The 18,220-nt window shown below is 44.9% G+C and overlaps 1 protein-coding gene across 4 annotated transcripts in view; it reads right to left on the bottom strand.

Annotated features, from left to right (window-relative positions):
- Positions 1-1,628: 1,628 nt before the first annotated feature.
- LOC135902390 (coiled-coil domain-containing protein 69-B-like) overlaps positions 1,629-18,220 on the bottom strand; it is a 37,706-nt gene continuing 21,114 nt past the window's right edge. For all 4 annotated transcript variants that reach the window (XM_065432402.2, XM_065432403.2, XM_065432405.1 and 1 more), the window contains 3 exons: positions 16,332-16,565; positions 13,062-13,257; positions 1,629-2,014 (listed from right to left, as the gene is read on the bottom strand). In XM_065432402.2, the coding sequence (XP_065288474.1) occupies positions 1,754-2,014; positions 13,062-13,257; positions 16,332-16,565 (691 nt within the window). In that variant the 3' untranslated portion in view covers positions 1,629-1,753. The remainder of the gene's footprint in view (positions 2,015-13,061; positions 13,258-16,331; positions 16,566-18,220) is intronic.

Consider the following 18,220-nt stretch of genomic DNA (forward strand, 5'->3'; position numbering starts at 1 on the left):
TTTACAGCATTACTTGTAGAGACAGGGTAACCACATAAGTAGGCATTAGTCTTTTATCTATTTGTATGATATTGATACAAGGAAGAAACCATCTTTAAACAATGCGTGCAGGTTCGCGCGCTCTCCCAGAAGACAATACTGTATTGGTGTAAAAGGTGAAGACATACTGGCACGTGCATTTGCCGCACGCACTCGCATCGTATGTGACCATTGTCGGGGAATACAACAAGAGGTTAAGCGACGCTCGAGAAAAAAAGAGAAGACTGCTTTCCTATCTCCTGTTTGGAACACGGAAGTCACCTTTTTATTTACTCCCCAGGCACAAGTTAGCCCACAATAAATAGTTGTCTGAACTCCTTGATCTGTTCGTTACAATATCACCTTGCAGTTCATGTGTTGATAACTAGCTTTGGGTTTACTTTATCTTGAGCCACCCAGTATTGTTGTGTTGGATGCAACTTTGTTACGAAGTTTGACTATGAAATTAAAGCAATCTTATAAAAACTGTAGGCCGGTTTCATTTTCTGCAGCCTTAGCACCTTAACAGACAATAAGTGCACCTGGCGATTTGCAGATGCAACACAAATCCAAACACATTGCCTCAGATCTCCAGCACACTGTGGGTACTTCCCGATCTAATAGCACGAGGTAGTTGTGTGCTGGTTCTAAATATGTATAGTTATTTTGTGTCATTTCTGTCAGGCGGTGGTGTTTTCTTCAATTTGGTATCGAAACTGTCTACCGTTTTTTTTTTTTTGCACATTTGCTCATACTATTTCAACCAAAATTCTGCACAGAGGCTGCTCTATATTAACATTATCTGAAAGTGGGCTTTTTAGGTGGCATGAAATTTCATTGCAGTTGGTATTAAACGGGTTCTGAAACACTTTTCTTAGCAATCATAGAATGGCCTCACTATTAAAGGTTATCACTTTATGGATCTCCTGCTGCAAATATCTTTCAAACCATTTAAGAATAAGTGGAGTAAGGAGTAGTTATCGCACTGATGAGAGAATTTCCTTTCTTCTCCACTAGCATGCAGCGCAGAGGAGATGGCAAGGGGGCCAAGGCCCTGAACGAAAGTTCTCTCCAGCGGGAGAGCTCGTTGCAGCGGCTCTGATATCCCCGCTACACAGCATGTCACTGCTCTCTCGGAGGTAACGCGCAGCATACCAGCTACATACAACTGATGTGTGTAGATTGGCAGCGCTAAGATAAAATGCTTTCTTCCGTCTTTTTGAGATTGCAGACATACATTGTTCATTTATTTAACTCAAATTAATTATAATATTACTGAGAATGTCGCCATGTCTCTGCTTGCTACATAGCTGCATGATGACATTGTGAAGGAGAAAGCAAGAAATTTTTTTTTTTTTTGCAGTTTTGGACTTAAGATTGCAAATTCCCTACAGTGAAATATTTGGCTCACATGTTCATGGGAGCTTCGTTTACAGTTCAGCAAATTTTTCATTATAATGTAGAAAAATAATTGCAGGGCCGTTTTAGAGTTTCGACATGTGCCATGCAATAAGGAGGAGACAGAAAAAAAAAAAAAGGTATGCAGTGATGCAAATTCAGACAGCAACGTGGACTAAATCATTTGGCTTTTCCATACTGAAAGGCAGGAATTATTGTTTGCGCATACAAAATATGACTTTATTTACAAGGTAATATGCATAAAATAGATGTTATATAAAACAGTAATAAATAAAGTAAAAACGTCACAAGCCAAGCAGTTATTTCCTGTTTGCCATTACAACCCTGGTTGTCCATCTTCGGAGCTTAACTGCGGCTGTTCGTCCTCGCTGGTGGACCGCAGCAATTTGTCCTCGCTACACATCTGTGGAAGACTATCCTCATTGAAAGTAGTTTCAAAGCGTTCCACCAGAAGATTAAGATATTCCAACATTCTGTCAATGACCTGCTGGTTCCTGGCAACATGCCATTCTGTTGCCTTCTCACAGGTGCTTATTTCTTCCTGCATGCTTGAAATTCTTGCATCGAGCTCAGACAGCTGCAAATGCACAAAAGTATCCATGGGGTTAAAAGATTGTGACACAAAGAAATGTTGAAACCAGTGAACTGCATTTTAGCAGCACAGGTGCGGCAAACAAACGATCACCCAACAGAACATGTATTAACTGTCTGTATTAATTCCACCTGTGAACAGACTTAAAAGCACTGTGAAACACTCTGAACATAGTGAAACCTTGTTACTACAAACAACAGATGAAATGCCAGCTGCTTGGCAGTTGACCGCAAGTGAGATCTATCGAAGCAGCGTGCGTTGCGAGCATTCTGTCGCAGAGCTGAACGTGTCTGGCATTGTGGTAACCACAGGCGAGCTAGGCATTTCAACGGAACTATAGAAGCATCAACTCAAACTGACAAAGGAACTTCAGCGTAGACTTACGTAGGCGGCCTGATCAGTCTACATGGTCCAAGCCATCTGGTGGCGCAGAGCTTAACCAGCCAAACAAAGAGCTAATATTGCTATAACCAAGTGTAAAAAATTTTAAACATTTCCAAAAACAATGTGTTATCGATTGCAATCCTGTGAAATATTTACACCAGCAGCAAAGAAGAATACACTTCGTTACGGCTACAGTGTTTGGTTGAGCACTGTGCCACCAGGTGGCCGCACTGTGCAGACCATTACGTTTGAGCTTCTGCTCATCCCGTGAAACAGCCCAGTCAAACGGCCAGGCCCTCTCCTTTTGCATCAGCGTTTCCGAATACTGGACTCGCGAAACGCTATCGTGGTACTAATCCTACGGTGTAAAGTGATGGCCGCAAACGCACAAATCCTGGCGCCGATTGGATAGCAACAGTCCGATGCGCTGGAGCCACTCTGCTCAACTTCTGCCTTGCAGAGGGACACAATGTCGCAGCTTTACATATTGCCAATTGCTACGTTTGCAGCTCACGACACAATAAAGGAGAATCATGGTGCTCGCAAAAAGACTGAGACCATCACTAACCACGGAGCTCTTGTCAAAATGAAGCACGCTGTAACACAAGCAGACGACACCTGCTGTGTGCCGGAAGTGCTTAAGTGTACTGAGAAATTGTTCTTGTGCATTCTCTTTCTGTTACTTCATTCCAACTATTACGAACAACATTTGTCCACCATAATGTGGTAAAAATTATTGATGACGTGCCCTGGGCAGCCTATTGGATGGCTCGCCCTACTGACATCAATTGGGTGAATGACATCAAATGGGTAGGGGCGGCTAAATATTCAGTCGAGCAGTGTGCTGCGATCGGCAGCAATGTACATTTTAAAAACCTTATAATAACTTGCATGCTTTATGCGGAGCACTTAAGATACATCAATTAATGATCAGAAGGACCTACTTTAACGACTTAGAACGTTTGTAGAAAAGCGTCAAAATCGTTTCAGGGTCCCTTTAACAAACTTTTTAGAGATCCCCTGCTAACTGCATATAGGTAGCTTCAATATAAATATATTTTAGTACTATGAATTTCAAAAACAATGAACTTCTCAGAATAACGATCATTGTTCAGTTTCCGTGTCATGTTAACAATGCCTCAGTATTACTAATTAATATTCTGAAATCTGGAAACTCCTAGATTTTCATGTATCCTTTACAGCAGCTGGAACAGAGGGCTACCATATGACAAGGAACAGAAAGGGAATACTGTAGCGCATGGGGTAGGAAAACTCGAGACTGCACCAGAGGAGAAAAAGGTTATATATTGACACGTGAACTCGTTTATCTTTTATGGATGAGCGTTTTACCGTCTAAGAAATGTTATCGCTCAGTGCAGGATGCATCTACATGTATCAGAAGTTTCTACAATGTTATCGATGCTTCTATCCGCTGTCTGTTGTCGCCGAACCTTGTGTAATCTGATTGCATGCATGCGCGACACGAATGGCATAGAACTTTGTGGAAGGCTCATGGGTCCCAGCGATTACTCTGGAACATTTGATGACTGATCTATAAAAGCCAACGTGCTTGACTAGCTGATCAGATTTTCAACAATCGCCGACTATAGTTTGCCGTTTTCATTGAGTATTGAGTGTAGCCTGTCTTTTTCTGGGCACAGGTTCGCCCAATAAAGTTAGTTTCGCCATTCAGTTTTTTTGCTGTGTCCTCAACCGTCACTACCACGTGACAATATACTTGGACTTCTGAAGTGGAAGTGGCTCCCTAAGTGTGAAGCCAGTCGCTGTCATCTAGCTAGAGGCAAGAAGCCTGAAACGCCTGAGTGGCCATTGCAGAATGCAGAGTGTGTTTGTTGTCTTGTTTAATATTTAATTGAGTACTGTATGCTTTCTGAAAGAATTACAACGCCTCAATAGGTCACAGCTGCACCAGTCGTGCAAAGATTACGACAGGTTTAACGTTTCACTGGTAACATAAGCAAGGGTATGTAAACAGCTATTTGAGATCGAATCAAATACAAATCGAATAACGCTGGAAGATTTGGATATGTTAAAAATATTTTTCTAATTATAAACAGCTGTTATCATAATGAATATAAAAGTGTATATAAAATTATATGATATTGTTACGTATGAAAAGACATGGACAACTGACTAAAATGGAATCCAGCTCGTGCCAAGCCCTAATGCTCGTCTTCATCTTCATTTGCATCAATGTCTCCTGAGTGTTTGTTGTTTCGCAACACAATTCCCGGCAGCGAAAGCAGCGTCCCTGTGCTGTTAGATATCTGTGGCAAGCAGGGAGTTGCAGGGCTTGAGCGTGGCGACATGGACGATATCACTGGTGATTGGAGGGGAGGACATGGCGAGGCTGGCTAGAACGATATTGTAGGTGACATCAGTGACTTAACAAACCAAGTGATATGGGCTTTTGTAACAAGACAAAAGTTTCTCGCAAAGGCCTACTTGACGAGAAGGCAACCAAAGCAGTACTAACACACCCAGTGAAAAGTGCACGTCATGGTGACAAAGGTCATAGGGATGCTTCTGGTTGTCTTGTGACGCTGATAGGTGAGCGCATGCAAGTTGTCGAGCGTGGTTAGCACGAGTGATGGTATCCTGGGCATATTCACTTGTCGAGGTCGTAATCGATGGTAGCAAGGTGTCTAGTGGTAGCACGGGTTCATGGCCATACAGGAGGTAGAACTGGAAATAGCCGGCAGTGGCAAGGCGAGAATTATAGGTGAAGGTAATGTAAGGTAGAGCAATGTCCCAATGGCGGTGATTGGCTGAAACATACCACATTTATTTGAATCTAGGCCAACAGTTTTTTTCAAATAATCCTATACTCAGCTCTAGGATCGGCTTAGATTCGAGAATTTCAAAAGTGTGCCGGTTTGTAATGGAAAATTATGTGGCGCATAGCTAGCGGCACCTAGAAAAGTTAGTACCGCAGCCACACCAGTAGCCAACTGAAGTACACGAGCGACGTCACCATTTTTACCCGTGCTGTATCGGCGTGCGGCGTGGCATTATTGTAATGGCACCAAACAGGCGATTCCACTGCAGTGCCTCTTGCAATCAACAAATGTGCTAGCTGCAAAGGCATCAAGCGTTCATGCTGAGCGGGACTTCAGCATCGATGACAAAAACGTCCGTTGTTGGAGGGGGCAACGGGAGACGCTTCTTGTGTTTACCGCAACAAGGAGATGACGGCGATAAGAAAGGGCGTGACAACAGAGAGTTGTTCACCAAGATTGTGGCATGTTTCGATGCGTACGAGCCATGCAGCACTGTCTGCACATGCGTGGGCACGCAGCCGTGAGCTTGTGCGCGCCTGCAAACATACGAGGCTAGCAGCAATGATGGCACAGAGTGGGCTCAGCATGCTTATATTAAATAAATGCTATTTTCATTTTGTGCATGCTGCCCTCACTTTGTTGTTCAGCCTACAGTCGAGGTATTTTTTTTTTTTTTTGCTTCAGACATTCGGGGATCAGATTAGAATCGGGGTCAGCCTAGATTCGAGTATACATATATGTTATTTCTCCAGCATATCTGTAAGGGCCTGGTTGAATCACTCAGTCAGGCCGTTGGTTGGAGGATGATATGAGGTGGTAAGCTGATGCTGAATAGAGCAGACACGCATGATGTCATCAATAACCTTGAACAAGGTATGGCCTCGGTCTATAAGCATTTGATGTGGAGCTCCATGTATCAAGATGACGTGTAGCAGGAAATCTTCCACATCAGTTGTGCAGCTGGTTGGGAGAGCATGTGCAATGGTGTATCTGGTTGCGTAGTCAGCAGTGACAGCAACCCACTTGTTCCTCAATGCGGATAATGGAAAAGGGCCCAGGAGGCCCAAGTTGAGACGACCTACTGGCTCTACCAGGATTTCAAGTGACTGCTGGTAACCAGTGGAAAGCAGGGATGGCTTCTTGCGGCGTTGACATGGCTTGCAAACTACGACATAACGTCTCACTGAATGTGCACGACCGGGCCAGAAGAAGCCACGATGTACCCCGTCGTAAGTTTTAGACAGGTCCAGAAGTCCAGCGGTGGGTGTGTCATGAAGTTCTTTAACCCTTTCGCTGTCGGACCTTTCTGGCCGTGACGCACCCCCAGTGTCGCCTTGGTTTCAGAGAACGAGCATAACAGGGAATGAGCTTAGCAATTTATTTTTGATTATGATTGGTACACAAACAACATAGTCAATGCAATATGCACATTTCAGTGTTATGCAGCTGTTGTTGGTAAACATCATCATCATCATCAGCCTGACTATAAAATCCATTCAACATCCGAATATCACGATGCGGAACCCTCTTCCTCGCATGCGACTCTGTCCGAGTCCGAATCCGAGCTCGGCTCGTATTCTGAATCGGAATTGAGCCACCGCTCCAATGAGCAGACGAAGGTCCCGCGCGCCGAGCCACCCGAAAGTAACCGCGCGCAGGGAGGATGCGCTTTCAGTCGCCCGCACAACGGAGACAAATGGGACGTTGCATGATCAAGAAGACAGAAGGAGATGAAAAAAGGCTAAACAAAGTTCGAAGGGCTTTACGTTTACTGCTGCAAGTCGGAAGCGAGGGTGCGGCGAGAGAGCGAAAGCAGCAATCGAATCACTCTTTTTGGAGAGGCAACGGCACGTGCGCCTGAACTTGACGCGCCGTAGCAGGCACACCAACAGAAGAAAAATAAAAACCTTCAAACCAGCGGAGATCGCAGAACCCTTGAACCCATAACCACACGCGCGCGACGCATGATCCAGCGAACGCGGAGCCACCGCGCCACTCTGCAAAGAGAAAGTGGGGAGTGGCAGTCGCACCGTACTCTTCTATACATAGAATAACAAAGGTTGGGGCGAATATACGAACTTGTAGAAAGGATCAACAGATAGCGTGGCCAATCAAGGAGCGCCAGCTTTGCGCTCAGGCACGAAATTTTGAGCGCACGATAGAGAACGTACCGGTACGTCAGCGACACTGTGGGGGGGAAGCGCGATGACGTACCGGTACGTCCGTGACAGTGAAAGGGTTAAAAACAGTCAAATGAAGGTGCCTTGGAATGACGAGGAGGTCGGGGCCATCGGGATGAACATTATGACAGTACAAAGTACCATCCCGAAGAACGAAGAGGCGTAAGGAAGTGTCGTTGGGCGCAGATTCAAAATAATCTACAAGCGCTCTGAGTTAGGCACCACGACATTGCTCGTCGGCGATAAGGAGGAGCTGCGACAGAGAAAAAACACAAGCAGAATTCTTGATGTCAAGGACATCAGAGCTCTCGATGGGGTAACGCAACAAACTATCTGCGTTTTGGTGCAGGCGTCTGGACTTGTAAACCACCATCATCATCATCATTATAATCACCATCAGCCTATTTTATGTCCACTGGAGGACGAAGGCCTCTCCCTGTGATCTCCATTACCCCTGTCCTGCTGTCACAAAGTGCGTGTACCCCTCGGCGTCGCCCACCGCCGCCAACAGTTCCCGCCGCGGCGTGCCCGGCGCGGGGAGCGCTCTCCCTAGATCCCGCCGGCACCCAAACCGGTTCCTCACGGCACAGCCGGCGCGGGGAGAGGAGAGAGGAGAACGAGGTGGAGCGACCTGCGACAAGCGGGCAGAGTTGCTGGAGCAGTGAGGCAAGCGGAAGGTGAATTGGGCGTCAGGCAGGCGTGAGGACGGCGGCCTGAGTTCCTGTAGCCGGAGCCTCCCTAGACGCGGCCCCGAGTCAGCCCCGATCTTCGGCAGCGACGTGCGGTTACGACGGACCCAGCAGCCCGGCGCCTCCCCAGCTCGGACGCCCTACTCGACACTCCGCAGATAAGCCCACGCCACGTGTTCCGCATCTCTCAAACTTTCCCCCGGACTGTATGTTTGTAATCGCGTTTAATCTTCCGTTGAATTAGCCATCGAGTGTTGATTTTTGTGTGATCTGTTAGTGTAATGTTTGCCGTGGTTATTGTCGCGTATATTTTGTATTTGTGTCGCGTATTTTGTTTGATATTTCGCGAGTGTTATTAGCTCCCACGTGGTGGGCTTAGTGTCGCGCGAGTGGCGTCAGGGCGTGTGCTGTGTGACCCGCACGCCTTCCGCGAGCTAGGGCCCACTACTTGTAGTTGTATGTTCTTTTTCTTTCATGGTGCCTCGTGCATGATTTCATTTTATTAAATTGAGTGTGTGTGTTGTACGACGTCGCCTCCCGTCTCATGCCTCTGGTTCACGGTCGATCAGGCGTGGACCTTATCGCCGGTCAGCAGTCGAACCCTGACTAAACGCAGGCGGGGTGGGTTTGTTGTCGCCCCATCCCCTCCTGTTCGGAGAGTGCGAACTACCCCACCATCAATTCCTGACACCTGCGTCAACTGATTCCAACTAGCCCGAGCAAATTTCCTAATTTCGTCGCACCACCTAGTTTTCTGCCGTCCTCTACTGCGCTTCCCTTCTCTTGATACCCATTCTGTAACCCTAATGGTTTAACAGTTAACGACCTGTGCATTACATGACCTGCCCAGCTCCATTTTTTCTCTTGATGTCAACTAGAATATCGCCTATACCCGTTTGCTCTCTGGTCCAAACCGCTCTCTTTCTGTCTCTTTATGTTACGCCTAGCAATCTTTGTTCCATCACTCTTCGCGCGGTCCTTAACTTGTTCTCAAGCTTCTTTGTCAGTCTCCAAGTCTCTGCCTCATATGTCATCACCGGTAAAATGCATTGATTGTACACCTTCCTTTTCAATGATAATGGTAAGCTTCCAGTCAGGAGCTGGCAATGTCTGCCCTATCGATCCAACCCATTTTTATTCTTCTGTAAATTTCCTCCTCATGATCAGGGTTCCCTGTGATTACTGATTCCCTGAATTACTGTTTCTAATGGAGGTATCCCAACTCCTCTGGGTACTGTACAGGTCAGCATAGAATTTTTCCACCACATTTACTCTATCTTCGAGATTCCTGACATTACCCTGCTTATCTTTCGGTGCATACATCTTGGTTTGTCCTATGCCAAGTTTCCTCCGCATTGATTTCAGGTTGCGTCCATATTTTAGGGCTTCTTGTCTTACACACATTATAGTTTCGAATACCGCTTTTTTTTGCCTTACTGATCAGTTTTGACAGTTCCACAACGTCTATCTTAACTCTTGAGTTGGACACTTTCATTATTTGTCATTTCTTTATTATGTCTTTTGTTACTTGGGAGAGCTTGCCTACTGGTTGCCTTGGTGCCTTGCCTCCCACTTCAATTGCTGCCTCTGAAGCCAGCCTATTTACGGTTTCATTTATTACCTCTATCATATGTCACCTCATTCTCTCTCTGTTCTAAGGCTGCATATATGTTTGCAAGTACCAGCCTGAATTCGTCTGCTTTTACCCTTATTGCCTCTAGGTTGACCTGTTTCTTCTTGACCGATTTTGCTCTTTCTCTCTTCAAATTGAGGTGTATCCTAGTCCTCACTATCCTACAATCACTGCACTTTACCTTACCTATCACTTTACATTCTGCACTATGCTGGGATCAGCAGAAACTATGAAATCAATTTCATTTCTTGTTTCATCATTAGGGATTTTCCAGGTCCACTTTCTGTTGCTATGCTTCCTGAAAAAGGTGTTCATTATTTGAAGCTTATTCCTTTCTGCAAATTCTACGAGCATCTCTTCTCTAGCATTCCTAGAATCAATGCCATAGTTTCAAATTGCTTGTTCACCAGCCTACTTTCCCCCCACTTTTTCATTGAAGTTGCCCATTTACTACTGTACACTGAGTTTGTAATTTTGTCATCGCTAATTCAACATCTTCATAAAACTGATCTACTTCCTCATCGTGACTGGATGTTGGAGTACAGGCTTGTACTACCTTTAATCTATACCTCTTATTAGGTTTGATTACGACTACTGCTACCCTTTCATTAATGCTGTAGAATTTGTCTATGTTGCCCGCTATGTCCTTATGGATTTGAAATCCCACCTTGTATTGCTTCATATCTGGTAGACCTCTATAGCAGAGGACATGGTCGTTATTCAGCAATGTATAAGCCTCACCAGTTCTTCTAATCTCACTAAGGCCGATGATATCCCAAACAATGTCTGACAATTCCTGAAAGAGTCCTGCTAAGGAAGCATTCTATGAAGCTCGCCCGCATGGCGAAGCTCGCCGCTTGCCCGCGCGCCGACGATGATTGCACCGATGGTTCCTGTGAGGCAGCTTCTGCTTCATCTACGCAAGAGTGTGGTTGCGTTGACGCTTCTAGCAAGATGACTCCTGCTCTTCCGGCGCAAGAATTTGTCATGACGAGGGCGCCTGGTATCTTGTGTTCATCGACAGTGGCTTGCACATCCTCTCTTTCATCTGCCTCGGGCAGTGCGATCGCGTCGTTCACTGTGCACTTGAAAACATGTTTCCTGACGTGTGAGGAGAAAGAGGCGGCGGATAAAAAAACACGCTGCTGTGCAACAAAGACTTGGTGCTATGTCAGCGACGGAGCGAAAATTTCAAGCAATGGAGCGCGATCCTGAAACTGCCACCGCTACAAGTGAAGGCGAAAAATTTGACCATGTGCAAATGGATGCCCTAGGCGACCTGCTATCCGGCACCCCATGCTAGTGGTGCTTTGCGACTGGGATGAAGGTTCAAGGAGGCACCCAACTTGGACTTGCAACACAGCTTGATGTGCTATGTTTACATTGTGGAGTAGTTGCAAGCTCATGGAGTTCTGCTCGTCAGGATGACTCAATGACCTTTGACATGAATATAAGAGCCATTGTGGCAACAAAACAGATAGGGAAGGGACAAACAGTCCTCAATGACTTTTTGGCAGTGATGAACGTGTCCCATCGTGGCCCGCATCATGACATTTCATAAGCACTTAAGAAATTCAGGGAACCCCAGACACAGTGAATAGACAAGTTCTAAGCAGAAACTGCTTCTGCTGTGAAAACCACCTTTAAGGAAATGGATCTATATTTCAGCAGGGATATCACAGTAAACTTTGATAGAACACGGCACAAGCGTGACCACACATCCCATATTGGAGCTGGTGCAATAATTGAATATCATACGGGCCTCATCTTGCACGCCATTGTTTTATACAACCAGTGCCTTGGTTGCCAAGTAGGACCAAAGCCCGGAGACCCAGGCTATGCAAGCTGGCAGGAAGATCACGTGTGCCAGAAAAACACTGACTCTAAACCTGGGAGAATGGAGGTTGAGGCAGTTGTCATCCTTTTTCTCACATTCGGTGCCAAAGCACCACCTCTGCTACACAATGCTCGTGTCTGATGGAGATACTGCCACCTTCTCTGCCCTTGTGCAAGAAAATGTTTGTGGACTGGTCCCCATTTCGAAAGAAGAATGCATGAACCACGTAATGAAGAGGATGGGGACAGCACTGTGCAACCTTGTGCAGAAAAGTGACAAGGTTTCAGGAGGGAAGGGCAGGCTGACAAAGGCCCTCATTGACAAGTTGACTGACTATTATGGCTGGACCCTATGGAACAATTCCAACGATGTGGCTGCAATGCAGTGTGCAGTGATGGCATCATACCACCACGTGACATCGACGGACGAGGATCCTCACCACGACTTGTGCCCTGAGGATGCAGACTCAGTGTCGTCATAACGCCAGTAAGAGTGATAGTGTGCCACCTCCGAAGCAGTGGTACAATCTTCCAGGCTATGTTGCAGAAGCAGTGCTACCTGTTTATGAGCACCTCTCACAGGCTTCTCTTCTGCAATGCTGCCTGGGAGCAAAGACGCAGAATGCACCAGAATCATTTCAGTTCGTGCTGTGGTCCCTGATGCCCAAAGAGCAGCATGCGCCGCTGAATGCTGTGGAGACAGCACAGCATGAGGCAGTTTTAATTAAGATATAATGCTAGCTGCCACAGGGCCACCCAAGAGCTATGTTCATCAGTGGGGCCAACACCTGGCCACCTGGCCATTCAACGGGTTGCCGAGAAAGATTCTCTGTGCTTGAAAAAGGTCAAGAAGTGATCACAAGAGAAGGGGGAAAGGCGGTAAACAAAGAAAGTGCCTAAGGAAATCTCCAGTTGCGCTGCAGGGTCATTTTAGACCGATATATATGCTCAAAACTTTCAAAATGACTCAAAATGACTTTCTCAAAATGACTTTTTTGGCTGGTGAGGCTGCTTGTTCCAGCCATATTTCTGTAACGGCTGATCAGTTAATTTTTTATTGTGTATCTGAATAAATTTCTGAGGGCAAGACAAGCCAATTTTTTATATATTGTGTCTGTGATTTTTGATATTTAATCAAAATTTGATTGATAAAACCTTAATCATCAACACTAAATTCGGTGGTCTGCTAAAATTTTGCAGCAAGGAAATTTTAAAAAAGGGCTCTGTCTTGCTCTGAGGTATCCATATGGGAATCATCACAGTGAATTTCACAGTTGTAGCACCTTTTAAAAATTATCCAGGCCTGGAATGAGAAAATTATGTGCACCATTCTGACACATTGCTGTAACTTGAAAACCAGAGAACATAACTGCATGAAATTTTGTAGTTCTACTAATGCTTTTGCTATGAGTCTATCCTGAAAATTTCATGAGGATATCTCAGTAAACAAAAACGTTGGTATACAAGGGTCTGACTGACTGCAAGCTTAGATGCATCGTAAGTGGGTACCTTAGCAGTGGCACTGGCCCTCGTTTGCTTCATTGTTGTCTTGAGTTGTTGCAGCTGCTGCCGAGCGTCATGGTTGCGTTGCTCGCGGGACTGGAGACCAGCATCATGTGGCTGCCTCTCCATGAGGCGTTTGTGCTCCTCTGTGGCGAGCTCCACTTTCTTTTGCAATGCATAGTGCAATTGCTCAAGTTCAATCCTGCATGCAAAGAGCCACACTGCAGCACATGTTTAGAAACCAAATGAAGAAAAAAATGTAAGATTACCGCACCCCCCTTTCACTCATGAATTATGATCAACTATGAATAAATGAGAGGAATTCGCAGAATTATATGTAAAGGTGCTGGAGACTCCATTGAAAGCAAGTCATTCTATTTAGAGTAATTAAATATCTATGGGTACAGTCATGCTACCTTTCTTCATAAGAAAATTGGATTACCTGCTCTAAATACATGCACAAGGTAATTACTGGCCGCAAGCATTATTTGAACGGAAGAAAAACATTTTTCAATGGCTACCGAAACGCCCCATGCCAAATGTCTCATTTAACACTGCAGTGCCTTCACCAAAGCAGTAGTCTAGCGATCCTATATCTCACTGACAAGTAAAATGGAGGTACTTTAGGTAATCAGAATTTTCAGTTTACTCGTAAGTTAATGTTCCTGGTCTATTGCTTGTCACCACTGCACAAAAATGTCAATTTTGTGTACGCCATGACTGAAGGAGTTACAGCCCTGTCTTGCAGGCAAGTTTCTTGGGTGAAGCAAACCCCACTCATTTATACCAATATTAGCCAATTATTCTGCTGAACTGAACTTTGGACAAGCTTAGCAACTTTTGCTGTCTTACAGGTCCGGCTTAATAGGAAGCTAATGTATTTCAATGCAGCAAGATTGTCTATATCAAACTACATATGGGGTTTAACATACTTAAGCCTTGTCAGCTTCTAAGGGCACAATAATGAAGGGTTTCAGATTAATTTTGGTGCCCCAAGGTTTTTTTTAAGGTGCACCCAAAGCATGACACACAAGCATTTTTGCGATCCACCTCAATTGAAACACAGCCAGTATGCCCGGCAAAACAAACCTGCGGCGTCTGGCTTGCCAGCAGAACACCATGGAGCTACTTTGGTGAATAAGAAAAATTTACGTAGCAGAATTTACATTTTTCATTCCCCTAGAATGCTTCCAGTCTCCAGTCAGCAAGGCAATTCATTACATTTTCTATATAATGAGCCCTTTGCACACTGTGCTGCAAGGGCAACATTTACGAAGTGCATGGCTGTGCCACTTGCCCACCTTGCACATCACTATAATCTATGCCGGTAGACCATTAGTGCTCACAGTAATATTCTGTAACACAAGCTAGAATAAAATTCAACAATTATGCTATTCCCTAGTGCAAAATTTGAGCACAGCTCTATATGTGTTCACTTCATGACATATTGAGGCAAAGAATGTGAGAGCGACATATAGCAGAGTTAGCAATTGGTAAAAATCGGATCTGCAGTTTAAGCGTGTCAGCTTTTGTACATGACCCGTCGAAGTTTCCAGTGAAATCGCTTGTGCTTCTTGGCTTCCAGAAAGTACGTACTACACAATTCGCGTCATGCGTACTATCAATTTACGAAACAATCGCAAACCATGACAATTGAAACAAACATGAACGAGACCAGAACAAGCAAACCAAACAAGCGCGAGCTCACGTCGGCCAATGATAGCACAAAGTGAGCGGTCCAGCTGAGACCAGATATGAGTACACATCAAACGGTCGGGCGGGTACGCATGAAGCCAGTTTCCTATGCGCGTCACTGAAGGTGTTGCTCTCATTGGTCTTCACTGTACGCGTCTTTCGTCTGCCGCTCCACATTCGCTCTTTTATCTTTCACTGTTGTGCTCGATAGCACGGTTACGCCACTGCTGCTGACACCAACGCTCACTGCAGGAACAAGCCACGAAGAGCTGTGCTCTAAAATGTAAACTGCTAAAACAACTACACCTAATGATGTGTGGAAGAATTTCACAGCTACTGACTGGCAATCGAGGCTAAAGATAGGTGTTGCTCATTAAGTTGTTTCATATTAAGAGTAATCATGCATGGCCACTTAGTGACTCACAAAGATGGTGAACACAAACTGACTGCAGATATCGTTTTTTGATAACTGTTCACTGTAAGACTGTACAATGGAACAAACTAAGCTAACCAGAGGAAAGAAACAATTTGAGAACAAGATTTTCATGCATGGACTACCTATGTAGAGATAAGTGAAAGATGTGACAGCTTAAGCATTAAAAAAAAAAACACCATGGAAAAAAAAGTGTTAAAATGTTACAAAAGAAAATAAAGAAGTGAGGCCAACACAGCAGTTTTGTTTGCCATTGCTTTGATTGTTCAGAAAACTGAGAACTTTTTTGCAAACACTGCCTCCACAACTGTCAACAGTAATAGCCGTGTGGTTAAGCACTTGTCGTACTCATCCATCTTCAGTGCCTCCCAGATTTCTCCTATTTGTTTCTGGCACAAACAAGTCTTGTCTGAAATGAGCAGAGCATTTGCACTGTTTGCAGCAAGTGGCCAATCTGCCAGGTACAGTCAACTGCTGACATGCAATTGACTTAGCAATACCCTCAATCATTCACCAAATGAATATCAGCTTTGCCCAGGTATACCTTGCAACAAGAAAGTGGGTCTTATAGGCAATGCTAAGCAAACATTCAATTAATTTCTGCATTTGCTACATCATGCTTTAACTTTCATTTCAGCTTATACAGGGCAAGAAACAAAATCTCATGCCAGTGAGTGTCCTTTTTCAGTCTGTACGACATTGTGCATGTATGGTAAAACAGTGCGCTTTGTTACTTTTATTCAGAAGGGTTTGCATGCATGAAGGGTATTAGTTAATTTGTTTTCTTCTGGCCTTTAACACACAACATGAGACCAGAGCCGTAACCAGGAAGAAGGTTAAAGGGTTTTAACACCATCTGAAATTATAACCACTGCGATATACTGTTTAGTGCTCTTACATATATGTCATATGTAAAATATGTCAAAATACATAATGTGTTTATACTGTTATTGTGAGGGATGTGCGATTCTTGTGCAAAAACTGAGTAATATTTCAAAATGGCCACCACTTTGAACACAAAACTTAAGCCAAAAATAATTTCTGGGTACGGCCCTACACAAGACGACAAGAAGCTGCAACTAGACTCGTGTATCACTTTCGAAGAAATCCTTTCCCCATGCCGTTGGTCTATCACAACATGTACTTACCGCTTTTTCTCCTGTGCTGCTTTCCTCTGCTGCAACGCCTCTGCTTCAACAGACCGGCCTTCCATCTCAGCTATGCTTTCCAAAGTTTTCTGATATTCCTCACTGATGCGGGGGGCCAGGCCTATCTTTTCATTCACAGCAGACACACCGGCTCGAAACTTCTCAATTTCAGATTTCAAGACAGCCAGGGTTTCTGCATCTGCTGAAGTCTTTTCCTTCCAAGCAGCTGGATCGCTAGAAATAAACAGGAGAAAGAACACCTCATATCTCCTGTGCCTCTGTCGGACAAATAATGCAAAAGCTCTAGCCACAATCTAGAGATTACGAGAGAAAAAGAGCGACATGTTTCAGAAGGTTCAAGGCTAACTGAAAAAGAAAAAAGACAAATTGATTGATGCGATGCATCGGAAAATGGAACTACAACATATGAAAGTGACCGTAAATATTACCCCTCAAGCACTCCGTACAGATGGTTAACCGGCGAAGCTGAAACGTGTGGCACCGGTGTTTATCCGCAAGTTAATCCCGATGGTTGATTAAATGACAGCTTGGTAGGCTGCCAGACCCTCGGTATGCAGTTGCTGCTTGCACTCCGCTGTACGAGCCTGTTTTTGTGGACGGGCTGCAGCATTGGCAAGGCGTAGACAAGCTTGTTTCCGGTTCTGCTCATGGCGTTGCTGATTGAAAGTTGCCTGCTTTTAAGAAGTATGTATGACAAGTGGCATACCAATTTTGGAGCCAGAGAGAAACTACTGGCACAGCTAATCCAACACAACCTAGATAGCACAATGCCTTTACTAAAGATGCATGACGTCATGTTGCCTGGCCTGACTGCCATAGAATATAATGCGGATGCTCCCGAGTAGGCAACAGTGATTTTAACATCACCGCTTTCATCGCGCCAGCCTTGTCAATGGAAATTTCAGGCCAGATAGAGTGACGTGATGGATCGAAGTAAACAGGCCTTGTGCGAAGTAAACAGGCCTTGTGTGATGGTGTTGGCTAATCAAGCACCTCTATTTCTCTCTTTTTAAGTGTGAAATGCTTTTAGCTCCCGTTGTCGGCGACCTTCAAGTGACCTTGAGCTGAAAGTCAAAGCCATTATTCGAGTGCTCAAACAAGAACATCCGTGCAAGTTGCGAGAACAAAACAAGATCATCCGGGTAACCAGTCAACGACGCATTACATATGCTAAGTGTCTTCACAAACAAGTAACAAATAATATTGCTTCCGAGTTCTTCCAAATGTTTGTTAAAAATATCACTCAAGCTGGAACTTCTAGTACACTGAAGTTTTATTTGCCATTTCCAATAATGATGTTCAAAAGGCAGATACAGCGCACTATACACTTGATTGTCATTTCTTGGTGCTGAGACAGAGTTGCCTGTACTATTCACAACGCCAGCAGTCTGTGAGGTCCACAACGCGTTGGGCAGCGCTGGTAGCATCTAGCCGAGTCCAGGCTGGCACCGCGGATGGCTGTTTGACCGAGATGAGACTTGCAATGAGGTTCTGTCTGTGACAGGAAACTTTATGTGCACATTATGGCGTGATGCGGTGTGGTGCCTGTGGTGGGGTGTGCTGCTACGAACATGCACTAAACCCATTTTAGGATTGTAGCTAGTACCACCTCCAACCAATCTGCTTTGCCGGTAGCTATTTCATGCTTACATCTACTCTCAATTATGAGAGAGCCAGGATTTTTTTTTTTTGCATGTGCATGGAGTTGCATCAGAGAAGCTTTCGGCGTACAGGCGACCGACAGATGGATGGACGAATCGGCTAGCCAAATACAGCTGCACTGTAATAAAAGCTCCAATCAAGTCGCCCAGCACTTTGTGAACTAGTTCCCATCCATTCAGTACCAGTCCTTGCTTCTGCAGAACTGG

The sequence above is a fragment of the Dermacentor albipictus genome, chromosome 5 (genome assembly GCF_038994185.2).
Source record: "Dermacentor albipictus isolate Rhodes 1998 colony chromosome 5, USDA_Dalb.pri_finalv2, whole genome shotgun sequence".
NCBI classification, from domain to species: Eukaryota; Metazoa; Arthropoda; class Arachnida; order Ixodida; family Ixodidae; genus Dermacentor; species Dermacentor albipictus.